Below are 13243 nucleotides of genomic sequence, written 5' to 3'. Positions count from 1 at the left end.
TGACGCTCTTCCTTAAAATCTGAAAATCTCCAGGCTCCACCACTCCGTCATGCCAGGAGCCTGTATCAAAATCAACTGTAAACATGTTGCATCCCCCTGTGATCTGATAGGCCTGCGTTTTGATTTGCAGATAAGTGTTGTTATTTGTGGTGTTTTGTTGTGCGATCGGAGCGTCCACATTCCTGTGCTGTCTGGTTCATGTGAGTCCGAATGGATGGACTCTGTGTGCATCAGTAATGAGGTGGAATTTCAAGCAAGGGAGGGAAAAATGCAGAAGACAAAACCTACACCCTTGTAGCTCCTGCAAGGAGCTGTTTATGATGTAACAGCTTCAGTTTAAGACAGCCTGATGTTAATATGAGATGCTAACACTGTCTGCCCCCAGCCAAGCAGGTGACTGACATGTCAAACAATGACATGTTAAACTTTGCCTGTTCTAAGTGCTCATAAGTTGATATTTACATGACATCTTAACCAAAAGGACTGCATAAATGTCTAGCTAGCCTGAATTTGATTTAAAATGATTATTAAAAAACGGTTACCTGGAAACTAATTTCAAGCTGCATAAATTGTATGAGCTATCGTTTCTTTAAAGATTTAATAAATGGATGGTAGCATCCATGTTTTATTAGGAATTTTGAATAATGCTACCATCCAGTGTTGTTCCTATTTGTCCCCTGGCTGTGGCAAGAAAAATGCAGACGGGCCTGTCGGACATCTAGCTTCAGGAGCAAAAGCATAAAATATCTGTAAACCAATGACATGATTGTTTTTCTTAGCAAACCTGACTTGTCAGTATTTTTTTACCTGGTTACGCATCAGTATTGCATCATATTTTTAAAGAAGGATGAGCAATTGACACCAGTTACAGAAACTCTTACAGAAATTACTTATGTTGATTTATGATTCAGCTGTTTCTGAGATCAGGGAAACCTTAGACCCACTGATACCCAGATCGATAACAAACATAAGTAAAAATGTATGAATAACTTATTTCTACTACTTCCAATCAATGACCAAATTTTATTTTTTATTTTCACTGAGTTTTCTAATTAAATAGACTTATGGGAAAAATAAGAAATCCAGTCTGAGACATGGGTTCTTGCACCTGTCTTATGTATTGAGGGAGTTGCAGCTGTTATGTTCTGCAATATTTTCTCTGTATCTTCCACTAAAACTGTACTTAAAATATTCTGCAGACCCCAAATCATGTGGACAGCACAAACTGTTTCCTTAGAAATGGTATGGACAAGCACAAAGCATATTGGCCCCTTTTTTTTTCCTTTTTTTTTTTTTTCCCTCCCCCTCCCCATTATGGGGTGCTGCAATCTTTAGGACTGGAAGAACAGATGGTGGTTTCAGAATCTGGGTTAGAGAAGGTGTGGCGAAAAAAGAAAATGATTTGTACAAATGGTTAAAGATGACCATTTATGTCAGACAAATTCCTCAAACCCCCACCTCTATATCTGCATGTGAACATGTTTTGTTTTTTCTTTCCCCCCCCCCACAGCCTTACACTTTTGCATGATGGCACATTCAGTGTTGACGTTACAGTACAAATAGTTGCTGAGGACTTGTAATACCACAGTCAAATTTAACAGATGGTCTCCTGATGCTTCTGACTCATGCATCCAATGTCTGGAGGGAAAAGTCACCCTGTGTCATTGTGTATGTGGAATCAGTAGTTCAAATGATGTCAGATGTAAATGTCTGATATCATGTTCCTTTTCCCGTGTGTGTGTAATGGATGTATAGTCTACGGACTGTCTTTAGCTTTTACCCCTCAGCCATTAAAGGCTGATGTGGTATTGCAGTCGGTGGATGGGTGAGAAACATGGACACTCAGGTTTGTGAATGCGATAACGTGAAAATGAAGCGACATAGAACCTTTTATAAGTTGATACCGTGGGCATTTCTATTGAAAGTCTTGGACAAATCTGCATCTCAGTGAACTTGAGGCTAAGGTCAGATGTTTAGAATCTGAAAGTTTAGTGAATGCGATAACTAGACAAGGATTTCACCTAGGGGTTTGAACTTCTGGTGTAGGGCTGGGCGATATATCGAGTTTTTAAAAAATATCGATATATTTTCATACGAGATATAAGATGTGACATTATCCTTTATATCGATATAGTCTATGTTACGTTATAATTATACTTGTGGAGCCACAAGTTTGCCTCTCTTTCGTCCACTTTTGTCTTTATGCAACATTACTCGACCTCGCCTCTCCTTCACTGAACACAAATCCCCCTCCTCCCCCAAAGCTTCACCTGCAGGCAGCGACAAGATGGACACGGCAAATCTCCGTTAGCGAGTTGTGGGGCTGGACGGCGTCAACGTGTTAGCGAGCTAACCGCGCTAACGAGCTAACCATGCTAACGACATGCAGCCCACAGGGGCTGCACGGCCTAAAATCCCTTCATTTTCTCAAAAGTTGACAGCGCGCCTTATGTATGAATTCTGGTTGTGCTTACTGACCGCAAACCGATTTTAGGTGGTACACGGCGCTCAGCAATCTGTCAAAAAATGTTTTAGTACGACTTTGGTAAGCTACGGAGATGCAGCGCTTGATGGATTGTCGGAGCATTACGGCTACCGTAGTCTGGAGCCTCGCGGAATGATACGTACTGTGCTTCAACGTAATATTACCGTATTGTGTGTGTATAAGGGCCATAAATGGCACCTGTTAAGAGACGTGGTTACAAAGAGGATTTCAAACTCAAGGCTGTCAGTCACGCAGTAGAAGTTGGGAACAGAGCAGCTGTGAAATCTGTCTTTGTTATTGTGCTCAGCGTCTGTTAGTTTACATTTTGACTGCACAATTATGAGCTTTTGTTATGCACAAAAACAACATTGTTTTCTTTTATTTATGGAGCATGATTATTTAATAAATGCTGATAATTTATTTTTGAGTAATTTCTTCATGTACATCTATGCTGTATGTAAATAAAAATGCCTGTGTGACATCTGGGACACAGCTTTGACTAAGAACTCTCTTTTTGTTCTTAACTTATGGCTTTAAAAAAATATCGAGATATATATCTTATATCGCCAACCAGCTAAAAAATATCGAGATATGAATTTTGGGTCATATCGCCCAGCCCTATTCTGGTGTATAACCCTTGAGTTGAATTTCTTGGATGTCAGGGTGCACAGAGAATATTGAATTCTTTATATAAAATCTAAAGAATGGAAACGGCTCAGGTCACTTTGCATACATATTTCAACATCAGCGATACAAAGTTTATCATACTTGAAAATGGGAATCTACCAGCTTGTGTGCAATATTTGAAACAAATGCAAAGCTAAATAAGACTGCATCGTTGTCTTTTCACACATTGGGTTAGCTTATACGAATATGATCATCATGCCCTAGTTGTTTAAAGGACTTCCCTAGACGCATGCTAATTAACTAGGTCTTCCCCAGTGTAGGCCTCAGATTGCAGAGAATGGCTGAGTGAACCGGCATAATCATGTTAGTTTGTATGTATCCTGGTGCATGGTAATCATGGCCTTCAGACTATTTATAGAATACATTTGCAGCCAGATGAGAAATGTAGGACATGGTTTCATTAGACTTCTCTCTGTCATGGTGTTATGATGATGGTGGTACTTGTAGTTCTTTATGTACATTTTAGGATTGTATTATAGCACCCTCTTGTGTCAGTCTTTTGTCACTTACCCAGTAACAGAATAGAGAAAATATTCCCTTTTACGTGAGCTAAATGCTCAATAAGAACTCTTCTTCTGAAACTGGGTCTGTTTGTCCCATTCATATTTCTGATTTCCATGTACTCTTCTCCTCTTTGTTCACCCTTTTTTATGTCCCACTTATCTAATTCTTCTATTGTCTTTTTGCATGCAGTGTTTGGTTTCCTGTTCAGTGACAAGTGTGGATTCAGCACGGAGAGGCTCATTCTAAATAAGAGACGGGATACTGTGGAGAGCGTAGCCGGCATGGCCTTCCTGCTCGCAGCCGAACGTGTGCAGACAGGCAGCTACATCGGACTAGATTACATAATTGGGGACACGGGCATCTCTCAGGGAAGGTATGCAAAACACAAACAACCAACACTGGGACTTGATACAAAAATCTCACTGAGCAGTAGATTTTGTTTCGTCAGTGCAAAGTAGGTTTAATTGCAAGATTTTCTTCCAGTTCCCAGGTTTGGTACAAATGAGCCCATTAGTGAAAGAATGGGCAAACTGGTCATCATAACCTCCTCTTTCTGAGGTGGGAAAAAAATGCATTTTTATTTTTTTGCAGACATTACTGGGCCTTTAAGGTGGAACCATACTCCTACATGGTTAAAGTTGGCGTGGCCTCCGACACAAAGCTGATTGAATGGTTTCACAATCCGAGAGATACCAGCAGCCCAAGGTATGTGCAGCCATATCCCCCCCCCCCCCCCCCCCCCCTTATGTTGCTATAATCTATAGGCATGTGGTCTACAGGTGACAAATCTAACCATAACAAATGCAGTGTAGCGCCAAGTGTATTTGAGCCATACCTAATCCTGTGACGTAAGAGAACCAGTATAAACTCTTAAAGAGCTTATTGAGATGAAGCTTGGCCTTTTCAGCAAATTAGCCCATGTAAAGGAGAACATTGCATAATGCAAATAAATTTGACTTCTATGGTAATTATGTGATGCATGCAAATTGATAAGGACCAAGCAGTGTTCAGACAATGCTTAGATGTTTCCTCCAGATCAATTGCCTGAAATTCATAAGTTCATCTAATAATAAAGTTCTGCATAAACTTTCCAAGTGCAAAACCAATCTTTACCGCTACCTTCCTTTTACCAGGTATGACCACGACAGCGGCCACGACAGCGGCAGTGAAGATGCGTGCTATGAGCTCTCCCAGCCCTTCACCCTCGTCACCTTGGGCATGGGCAAACTCATCATCCCGAAGGCTTCTTCATCGTCTAGCTCTTCCACAGCAAACGCACAGTCAGCTGACCCCGGCAGCCGCATGCTTCCTATGCCCCAGCGCTTGGGCGTATGCCTTGATTATGACGCGTGCCGAGTGTATTTTTACGACGCCGACACCATGAGGTGCCTTTACGAGAGGCAGGTGGATTGTTCGGGAACAATGTATCCGGCTTTTGGCCTCATGGGCAGCGGCAAGGTTCAGCTGGAAGAGTTCCTAGCCAGTAAGAGACTGGCCTTCTAAGGAGTGCATTAAGCCTGGAATCCATTTCATCTTTAGTGTGTTCTGGGAAGAGCAGGTTTTATTGACAGGGTGATGGAATACAATTCAGACCATTTTTGAAGGTCAAATCAGGCAGATGTGATTAGGGCACTTGGTCCTAATGTGGAAATGGGATCCCTGCCAGGGACTGGCCCTTTTTTTCCCCCCCAGTATTGGCATGTATAATGTATTACCCACACTAAGATAATGACGCTGAATATCAGTGTCCGCATACAGAGGTCTTCGGTAGTCCGTATAGATATAAAAGGTCTTCTCTATATACCAAAGTCTCTGGATCTGGTAATTGTATTGGACCTGGTTTTATGATGAACTGCTCAAACTGAGTCTTTTAACATTAAACGCCTTCGATCTTCCTTTCCTTATTTTTTTTTCTTTTTTCAGGTTTTGGTTTAAATAATGTTTGTTTCAATTAGTGGGTGGTTTGTATTTGCTTGTTTTCTGTAACCATTTACGTTAAGGTAGCAGCATAGGTGTAGATATATTCTTAGTGGACCTGAGAGCCTTGTAGCTAACTGAAGCTAACGCCTTTGTGCCTTTTTTTTTTTTTTTTTTTTTTTTTTTTTTTTTTTTGGAAATGGATGAATTAGTTCTCTCTAGCAACCAGATGTTGACATTAAATACTGGATGTGAGGAATTAGTGTAGGTACAGAGGTACAGTTGGATCAGACACTGGCCTCATAGATATTAGGACTTATTTACTCTTTGTCACAAACGCTACTCCTCCTCACACTTATGTTTAGCTGTTTTTGCACAATAAAATGAGTCTTGCACAATAAATTTTAGTCTTTACAGCTGGATCACTACTTAGTTAGCGTAAACGTTGCCGATATACAGCTATCAGTACACTCTCACAGCTACCTTCACTAACAGATATAAACCCTGGAGTATTTACTGTGATTTGAGACTTTTTGTGTTTCCTGTTTTTGTCTTTTTGCTTTCACTTCTGTTGCACAGCACAATTTAACTTTAAACACCATAAAACTGTCAAGGTATCAGAACACCAGGTGCTTACTGTTTGATAGCTGCAAAGTCACAAATGGCTCTTCACCACTGATGCAGTGCCAGTTCTACTTTGGTGCTCTTGAGAACCAGTATAAGCTTTGACAGGTTTGATGCAAATGTTGCATGGCATTACATAAAAGTTGGGGGTCTTTTTTTTCAGCCTACATCTGTGAATCGCCTAACTTTCTTGCAGTAGTGCCTTTTGTAGCCACTTACTATGGATCCAAACTTGGGGCTAGCTTTTAGGACCCAGTAGTGCTGTCTAACTCAAAGGCATGGAGCTAGTTGTAGACTAGGCACTGCTTTGGTGGAAATAAAGCATATTAGCCAAAGCTATTTTTGGTTCTGGTGCTGACTTGATTGCAACCCACATCTTTGTGGCCTCACAGCCTTTAGTTTCAGAAAAACAAAAACAAAAAACAGACCTAGCTCTTCAGGTTCTTACAAAAAGTGCTATCACAAATTACACTGTTTAGTAGCTATGCTGTCAAAACCTTGCAAGTGTAGCATGTGTCGCTATCAGACGCCAGAGTGGCTGATTGGTTTTGATTGAATCGGCTTCGAATTGTTTTCTTTTCTTTTCTTTTTTCAAAGAGCACACTAGACTGTTCAATAGGAAACCACATTTGTTTTTTGTATACACGCATACTGTATGTGGTTGCACCTGGGTGTGCTTGTACATGTGTATATATTTTGATTTCTGGAGGGTTAGGGTCATCGGTGTGTGTGCGTTTTCTCAGGTTTCTGGCCTCGATTGAGGCTCAATGCTACCTACCTCTGTCCATCAGGCCTGGAAAACCTTAACTACTGTACCTTTCCTTACAGAAACTAGTTTGATTTGATTTACAGCTGTCCACCTAACAGTGCAGTATCTGCCTTCTCTTTCATGTCACGTAATAAGCTGATTGCTTGTGTTTGCTTTTTAATTCCATGTACAGTTTAATCCGGAGTATATTATTTTGGTTGAAATAAAGTACACAAATGTTCATATAATCAGTTGGTGTTTTGCTTGTAGATCACTTTTAATGGAAATTATTGTAAGCAGATGTTACCTGGTTCAGTTGCCTTTTTTGGGAGACATTCTTGTTTTGGGTCTTAAAAACATGAAATTTGCTTTAAATTTTATCTGGATAGAAATTTTTAGTCTCAAGGTGAAATATTTAATTTCTCTTATGGTGCAAAGTTTTATTTTTATTTTTTTAAATCCCCCTCCCCCCCCCCCCCCCCCCTTACATGTTTATTTTCACTTGAGTCCTCAACATCTTTGTAAAACACTTCTATGCATTTATGAATTGGCATTTTATGTTTTATTTCCATCACAGAATGTATTCTTAATCACAGAACAAACTGAATGTCTTCAGGTTCTTAATTTTTCCTGAGTATGTAGTTGTTCCACTTGAGGGTCACAGCACACTCATGTAGTTTATAGCATCCTGATACAAGACCTGTAATCGCAATACCACAGCTGACTCTACATTAAACTGCATCCTAAATAAGGTTTTGTTTTTGTTTTGTTCTTTTTGCTTACAAATTTAGAACCAAATATTTTTCAAGGCTGGCTCTCAATCTAATTCCAAGCTAGCACTTTAAAAATCTGTAGCATGTCAGCAAATGTTTGGCTCTGCAGGTGTGTGTGTGTGTGTGTAATGGGTGTGCAATATTATTACTAAATGGGCTGCAGAACTGAAGAGAACACTGAAATTTGCACTGCTAACATTTTCTAGGTTACTTTTGTGGTTTTAAAAAATTGGGCTTTAGCTTGATGCAAAGTAAATGTTGAAACTGTCTTTTGTAAGTGCAACACTGAGATTTTCTATCCTGTATATCGGTGACAGTGCATTTCTTTAGAGAACTGTATGTGGTGTGTAAATGGTGGATTTCTGTGTGTACCACGTTAAAGATTTGTCAGTATACTTTGCTCTGATTCATGTAAAGGCTACACTTTAATTTTTTGTGTGGGGATTTCATGAAATAAAGGTAGTGTTTTTAAAAGCAGTTTTTCTTGTGATCTTGTTTATGTATTTATACAGCTGTGTGGTTACTTTTGTGTGTATTACAACTGCTGAATGAATCGAACACTGTCCCAGTTACCAGACTTAACATGTTCTTCAGCGTCATCACAAGCCCGGTTACAGTTAAGTCTTCATACTTTAACATAAAATCTTATTTGCAGTATGATTGTAGTCTAGATATAGTATGCATTGCAATCAACATTTGAGACTGAACCACAGCATTTGGATAGTAGGGCCGGAATATGACAAACTTGAAACTATGGATCCATCATGCTCGTTGTGTTGGGGTTTCTTGGTCCACTTTGGGCCCCAAGTATCAGCTAAACATCACTTAGACACCAGTCTTATCAGAGTGTTAACATCATACGTGTGCAGCCGACACATCTGCAGCAACTGTGCGCTGCTGTCATGTCAGTGTGGACCAAAATCTCTCAAGGAATGTTTCCAGCACCTTGTTGAAGGTACACCACAAGAAATTAAAGAAGCTCAGAAGGTTAAAAAAAAAGTGTAACCCAGTACTAGCAAGGTATGTGTCAGAGCCAGCATGTGTGAATCCTTTTGATAACCTGCACACTTTGGCCCACCCCTGATAATAACAATCGATCAGCTCATTCTCCAGTATCTAACAGTTTCACTTCTGAATTTTCAAACAGGGCTGTATCCAAAGATATACTGAAAATATATTTTTAGTGGCCTTTACCCTCATTTCGAAATGCTTTATTTTGTAAACGTCGTGCATTTCTCTTTTTTTTTCCCCCAGTCTTTTTTTTTTTTTGTCTTATCTGTGCAGTGATACTCCAATTCCCATGTGTTAGCAATAATAAAATTAAAAAAACAAAACATAGCCTTCACATTTTAGCGCACAAAAAATAACAAGTAGTCATTTAGGAAACCAGAACCCTGCAATCCTGGTATTTAGTGGTTTCTGACTATAAAGGCACACAACAGGATTCTTTTCTCTTTTTCTTGTGGTTGAATTCGCCAAAGAAAGACTGAATCGTCCAATCATCCACCTGCAGGAGGATGCTGGTCTGTGAGGGTATTGGAGGAGGAGGAGGAGGAGTACGGACGTCACGTTGTCCACGCTCGCTGCCCGTCGTCGCAACGCGGAAGCGACGAACGAGGAAAGGGCGAATCCACGTCACTGAGGTGTCATATTGGCGTCAGTGCAACACAAGGTGCTACCTATCCCAGATATTTTAATTCATGTAGGTTATAATAACTCGTATGAGCACAAAGCGAAGGTATATCCATCTGTTTGTCCGCCGGGGGGTGCCTCGGTGGAGACTCCGGGATTCCTCTGAAGGTAAAATACGCACATTTGTGTGTTTGTCCGCTACCTGCTAGCCAGCCTGACCGGAACCACCGGACGGAGCCTGCCGCTGTATTTCCTCCGGACACCGCTGACCATTGTGAAGTAGAGAAAGCGATTCCCACTGCTTTACCGATTCAGCGTCGTGGTGGCGATTAGCGCCAGCACTTCAATCTCCCGGTCTCGGTTAGCTAGTCGGGATTTAAGGCTTCACAAGGCTTCAGAGCGTTGTTGACGTTTTCGGTTTGACAGTTGTCGGCGCCCCGCTGAGGACCTGCTGGCTGCACTCATTTACATCCACAATTCTTATCTAATGCAAATAATTTATAATCAGAAGCAGCTGCAGGCTGATTCACGGGCACAATAATAAATGAGCAGGGTCCTCTGAGCAGTTGTGAGAAGTGCAGGTTAAACTGTAACTACAGACGCTGAGGCCCATTCATTGTTGTGATTTTGAGCCCATCATCATCATCAACAGATCTAAGAAGCATGTAATTCAGCAGAAGCTTAAATGACCACAGCATTCATTGCTGGAGCTCATGAAAGCAGTTGTGAAATGCCTCCTGTGGCCTCAAGATTATCTAACATCGCTGCTTCACGTTAATAGAAGCCTTATTATTGTGCGTGGTTGGCACACAGGGATGGTCTGTGTTGGCAGATGGAAAAATGCTTATTTTGGCATGATGTGCAGCACTGTTTACAACAGTATTTTGTGATCATGGCTCCAGTGATCCCGGTGCAGTGTATACCACTCCTATAAAAATGTGAGTGTAAGTGTGTTGTGGCTGAACTGCTGGATATTACAGGGTTATTAAAGTGTTATAAGTTGCTTGTGAGTGACACAGTTATAACATCATTCTGTTGCTGTTCATTCTGTCGATCTGTTTGCTCACATATTACTTCTATGCTTCATTAATCCTTCAAGTTTCCTATATGTATCCTGTTTCTCTCTAATGTTACTTCTGTTGTGATTTAAAAAAACATAGTTGCTTTTAAGAACCACATGCTTATTTGAGTTTGCATTCTATCCACGATACACTCACAGGTCTTCCCTATTTAAACATGTACTGTCCAAATATCAGGCTGACGTTTATATAACAAGTTGCTTAGTTTATGTTAGGATATGTTTGCAGACTGCACTTTACTTATCTTCCATTCACTCTAGCAATGGTGATGGATTACAGTTCTCAGTTCCATTCATGGTTAAATTGGCATCCTATTGCTTAAGATTGTTTTTGGTTTTCTCCACATGCCCTGGCTTGTGGGAAAGAGGTGTGTGCGTTTATTAAATATTATCAACACAGACAGTCAGAAGAAGCTAGATGAGATAGATTGATAAAAGACTAGTTATAACCTTGGCTGTATCACTAGATTATTTGTAATGTAGCACTATAGCTTGTAGTTCAAATCCAGTAGTATTTATGTTTTTCAGCATGGAGGTATTTGCTAAAAAATATATGAATGTTTTTCTTTGATAACACTGTCTACAGCAGCATTGCAGCCAGCTTACTCCTTCTATGAAAACACACTTCCCTGCAATCTTTCATTACATTGAATAGAAGAGTACGGTTTGCATTAACTCTAACATGTGGTTATGGTTTTGAAAATTATCGCACCCAGAACCTGTTTTATAGGAAACACCCATTTTTCACACCCTATACACACCTATTATTTCAAACCGATGATCATGTACAGTATCAGTGTAAAATTACTCTGAGATGGGAGATGTCTTTGTGCCATTGTCTGCTGATTGTTAACTATTGTTGTAGGGTGTGTCGATAAGATGCCAAAAACCGCAGAGCGCTGCATGAGTAAAGTTCTTCATTCTGTTTTGGTTTATTTGAGGATTGTGATATTAATATATCACTATTGTTACATGAAGTGAAGGCCACAATGACAGAAAACGTAACCTATCATGTGTTTAATTTGGAAAAACTAGAGCTAGGGATCTAGAAATGTGCTTAGAAATCTTTCTTCTCCAATTCAAGTAATTCTTGATTTAAGTGAACATCTAAGCGGACAGTTATATAGAAGCAACGCCAGCTCACAGCAAAACGAACACTTTGCATTCAGCTCAGCAGCTCTGAGACTAATTGCAAAGCAAAGGGGAACTCAGATTAGGTGAAGTTTTGCTTCCTTTTTTGTAGGTAGCCTCGCTTCATGAGCAGTTACTGAGCAGTGATGAGTTTAGGCAAATGCCTGAGTGTCTGTTAGCTCTTTTGAGCCTATAATGTAATTTTGTGTTAGATTATAGATGACAGCATGATTATAATAAAACAATGCTTCCAAAGGTAGTATTGAGTGAGTGTATATTTGACATTTTAGCCCCTGTAAAGTCTGACAACAGGTTGTTTGCCCTTATTGTTAAATAAGAGAGGCGTTCTCAATCTGATTTAATCTGTCTAATTGGTTGTCTTAATCGGTTAGCCCAGAGTACTATGACCAGGTCAAATGGCTGTGTGGTGGGTTGAAAATCTAAAGCTACTAAACTGTTGGCTAATCTGAAAAGGAAGCGTTTGATACGGCTGGTGACCGCTCTGTCTTGACTTGCACGAACAGCTAGATGTGATCGAGGACAGACCCTAGCCAAATACGTGTATGATGAGTTGTTATGCGTGTGATATTAACGCCGTTGTTTGGCAGTACTATTTATTGACTTCCTCTCTCTCTTCCTTTTCCGTTTTATACATTGCATTGAGTTAAATTGTAATTTAAAATTTGCATCACATTTAGAATATGAGAACATTTACTTTCAGGTAGGTGACACTAATAATACGCCACTTCAGAGTGGAGAGTGTTAATGTAAGCTTATTAGGCAGAGATTGAAAACAAAACACTTCAGGAGCTCTTAGAGAGGTCGGCTCTTTAATAGTACAGGGACTGCATAGTCACTGTTACGCTTACTGAGTGCAAAAAAACAATGACAGGAGTATTTGCTCAAATGAAAGCCTTCCTTTATGACTCAAAAAGGGGAACTTTAGTCAGTTCCTACTAGCAGTGGGGCATTGTGTTTACTCAGAGACTCTCTTTGTAAGATCATGTGAGGAACATTGTTGTAGGCTGACGCTCTAATTTTGTATTCTCAACAGCCAGTGCAGGTGAGAGGGTGAGCTATGGGCCAGGAAGTTATGGTTGGCCATGAGTACAACTCATGGCCAACCATAATAGATTTTACGCGCTGTTCAGCGCGTAAAATCTGTAAATCCATTACTGAATTCTTTTAGGGGCATTTTTTCCCCTTTATTTAATAGTGAGAGGAGAAAGACCAGGGGAACACACACACAGTGAACCACTAAAGAGCCACAGGTCATTTCAACCATATTGCGTATGGCTGAAGGTGATACTGGACGTCATTTCCTTACCCCTCCTAATTCAAGTGCAGAATCCTAGCTATGGTGGTCAATGTAGGATAAACAATTAAGTGAAGCTTGCTTCTGTGATACCGAGGTGAGCTCTGAGGATACGCTGAACTTTTCTGTTGGTAAGCGCAGAAAAACCTCTGTTAGCTGCTGTTAGCATCTGTTAGCCGCTGTTAGTCTCTGTTAATGAAACATTTTTTAAAGTTGATCTAGCATTGTTGGACTCAGATACTTAGTGGATAAAGTCTTGTATAATGTGGGAACGTAATCAAATTGTTTATTAGAGGGAAAGTGTATATTTATGAGTACAACATTCTTTTTTCTATCAAATGACCTTAAA

At 40.2% G+C, this 13243-nt stretch overlaps 2 protein-coding genes across 14 annotated transcripts in view; both read left to right on the top strand.

The window, feature by feature from the left end:
• Window positions 1-8215, top strand: part of trim36 (tripartite motif containing 36) — a 36244-nt gene extending 28029 nt beyond the window's left edge. For all 10 annotated transcript variants that reach the window (XM_085181258.1, XM_085181259.1, XM_085181263.1 and 7 more), the window contains 3 exons: window positions 3866-4049; window positions 4268-4381; window positions 4810-8215. In XM_085181258.1, coding sequence (XP_085037384.1) covers window positions 3866-4049; window positions 4268-4381; window positions 4810-5179 — 668 coding nt within the window. In that variant the 3' untranslated portion in view covers window positions 5180-8215. The remainder of the gene's footprint in view (window positions 1-3865; window positions 4050-4267; window positions 4382-4809) is intronic.
• A 1103-nt stretch (window positions 8216-9318) lies between these two features.
• The window catches only part of ccser1 (coiled-coil serine-rich protein 1), a 126947-nt gene continuing 123022 nt past the window's right edge, over window positions 9319-13243 (top strand). Inside the window, exon 1 of one of the 4 annotated variants that reach the window (XM_085181251.1) lies at window positions 9319-9410. The gene's annotated coding sequence lies outside the window, so the exon portion shown is untranslated. The other 3 variants (XM_085181249.1, XM_085181252.1, XM_085181250.1) reach the window with 3 other exon arrangements.

Source organism: Neolamprologus multifasciatus, chromosome 12 (assembly GCF_963576455.1).
Source record: "Neolamprologus multifasciatus chromosome 12, fNeoMul1.2, whole genome shotgun sequence".
In the NCBI taxonomy this organism is placed as follows: domain Eukaryota; kingdom Metazoa; phylum Chordata; class Actinopteri; order Cichliformes; family Cichlidae; genus Neolamprologus; species Neolamprologus multifasciatus.
The sequence above is the reverse complement of the archived record's forward strand: the minus strand, read 5'-3'. Positions and strand labels throughout refer to the sequence as shown.